The sequence below is a fragment of the Amphimedon queenslandica genome, unplaced genomic scaffold (assembly GCF_000090795.2).
Source record: "Amphimedon queenslandica unplaced genomic scaffold, v1.1 AMPQUscaffold_9979, whole genome shotgun sequence".
NCBI classification, from domain to species: Eukaryota; Metazoa; Porifera; class Demospongiae; order Haplosclerida; family Niphatidae; genus Amphimedon; species Amphimedon queenslandica.
The window spans coordinates 1-2104 of record NW_003549750.1 but is presented as its reverse complement, the minus strand read 5'-3'; the positions used below and the strand labels follow the sequence as shown (position 1 = coordinate 2104).

At 35.7% G+C, this 2104-nt stretch overlaps 1 protein-coding gene across 1 annotated transcript; it reads right to left on the bottom strand.

Moving 5' to 3' along the window:
• Positions 1–60: 60 nt before the first annotated feature.
• On the bottom strand, positions 61–1904 carry LOC109590464 (tankyrase-2-like). The gene is made up of 4 exons (XM_020006381.1): positions 1793–1904; positions 1174–1653; positions 157–1059; positions 61–77 (listed from the first exon to the last, which is right to left on the bottom strand). The coding sequence occupies exons 1-4, from the start codon at positions 1902–1904 to the stop codon at positions 61–63; spliced, it is 1512 nt and encodes a 503-aa protein (XP_019861940.1).
• Between the last annotated feature and the right edge of the window lie 200 nt (positions 1905–2104).

Genomic DNA, 2104 nt, shown 5'->3' with positions numbered 1-2104 from the left:
CAGAGTGCATGAAAGTAGGTGAAGATGTAACACTTGCATTATCATGTTGATCAGATAGGTCTATTTCTTCTGGTAATCTTAAATTTTTTTCAAATGATGAACTTTCTGTATCTTCAAATAATAAAGTAGGCTGATGAGGTGCAGTAGGCCTAGTACTTTCATCTGATGTGTTGTTTGCTGGTAATAGTTTCTTAGTGATCAGTATAGCTTCTTCATCAAGTCCCTGTTCCTTCCATTCTGTAGTCACTACTGCATTGTGCTGTGATAGTTTACGAAATGAATTAACTTGTACAGCTGCATCAATTACACCAGTACTAAGAGAAGGACCTGTATCAAGAGATTGATTGAGGAGTCTCTTCTTTAATGTACTCTTACCAGCACCAGGAGGGCCTGTCAATATACACTTAACAACATGTATTAATGCTATACCACTGGATTGACGAATATGAAGAAAATTAGTAGCCTTCCTATCAATACCCTGAGTATTACAACCTTTAACGTCAATGAGATAATCGACAATGTCCATATGACTTTTAGTAGGAGGTTTATGATGAAAAGCTAAATCTAATGGCCTTTTATTATGATAACTTTTAGCTTCAATGTTACATTGTGGATGATTAGTAAGAAATTGAACAGTTTCAAAATTACCATTTAAACATGCCGCATGTAATGGTGTATAGCCATTCCTCCCTTCAGCATTAACATCACAGTGTTTATCAATCACAAGATGACGTAGAATTTCTACATTTCCAGATTCACATGCTTTGTGTAGTGGTCTGTTATTCCAATCATCTTCAGCTTCAATATTACATTGTGGATGATTAGTCAGAAGTTTAACAATTTCAAAATGACCATTATCACATGCAAAATGTAATGGTGTATAGTTACTCCACCCCGCTTTAGCATTAACATCACAGTGTTTGTCAATCACAAGATGGCGTACAATGTCTATACTTCCTGATTCACATGCTTTGTGTAGTGGTCTATCATTGGATAAGCTTTTAGCTTCAATATTACATTGTGGATGATTAGTCAGAATTTTAACAATTTCAAAATAACCTTTTTGACATGCATGATGTAATGGTGTATAGTCACTCCACCCCTCTTTAGCATTAAGATCACAATGTTTGTCAATCACAAGATGACGTACAATGTCTACATTTCCTGATTTACATGCATTTATTAATGATCTCCTATCTTCATAACAATCATTTAATAGTTCCATTATATCTGGTTCTGCTAGTCGCTTTGCTGATTCCATACATTTAGATAAACCATCCTCCCTCACTTTCTTTCCTAATATTGAAACTATTTCCTTGTGTCCTTGACATGCTGCATAATAAAGTGGTTGGTTTCCTTCATTGTCTTTAGCTTCAATGTCACACTGTGGTTTAGATATCAAATATTCTACTATTGACAGTGATCCATTATAACATGCTTTATGTAATGGAGTGGACCCAGTTCCCTCTTCTCTAACATTAATATCACAGTCAGTAGATTCAATGAGATGCTTCACTATTTCTAAATATTTGATATTTGTTGCTGCTAGTAATGGAGATAAACCAGCATTGTTACTTAATTCAAATATATTATCTGTAGGTGGGGAACGTGACAGTAATAATTGAACACATTCTGTTATTCCATTAATACAAGCTAAATGAAGTGGAGTATTACCATCATTATTACTAATATAAAGTAGATCTACTCTTACACTTGCCGAGTCAACCAGACACTTTAATATTCTTGGTCCGTCAGTATTATTGGTACAACACAAGTGAAACCAATGTGTTACCTTCATCGTTAGTAGTAAAAGGAGACGCTCCAGCATCAATTAAACTAACAACACGATCAATATCACCTGAACAATAAGCAGAGAAGAGAGCAACACGAGCAACCGCATCCATTTTCGAATTACGAGCCACTCCCTAAAGCTGCTGCAGCAAGGGGGTGTGGCTAAAGTTACCTAGCAACTACACTGACCTAAAAAAGTAAAAATGTCCTCCTCTAGAACAAAAGGCAAAGAAGAGAGTTTGAGATCAAAGAAGCCACTGGATAAGAGACAGGAGACTAGAACTAAACCCTCAACAGATAAGAAGAGAAGAGA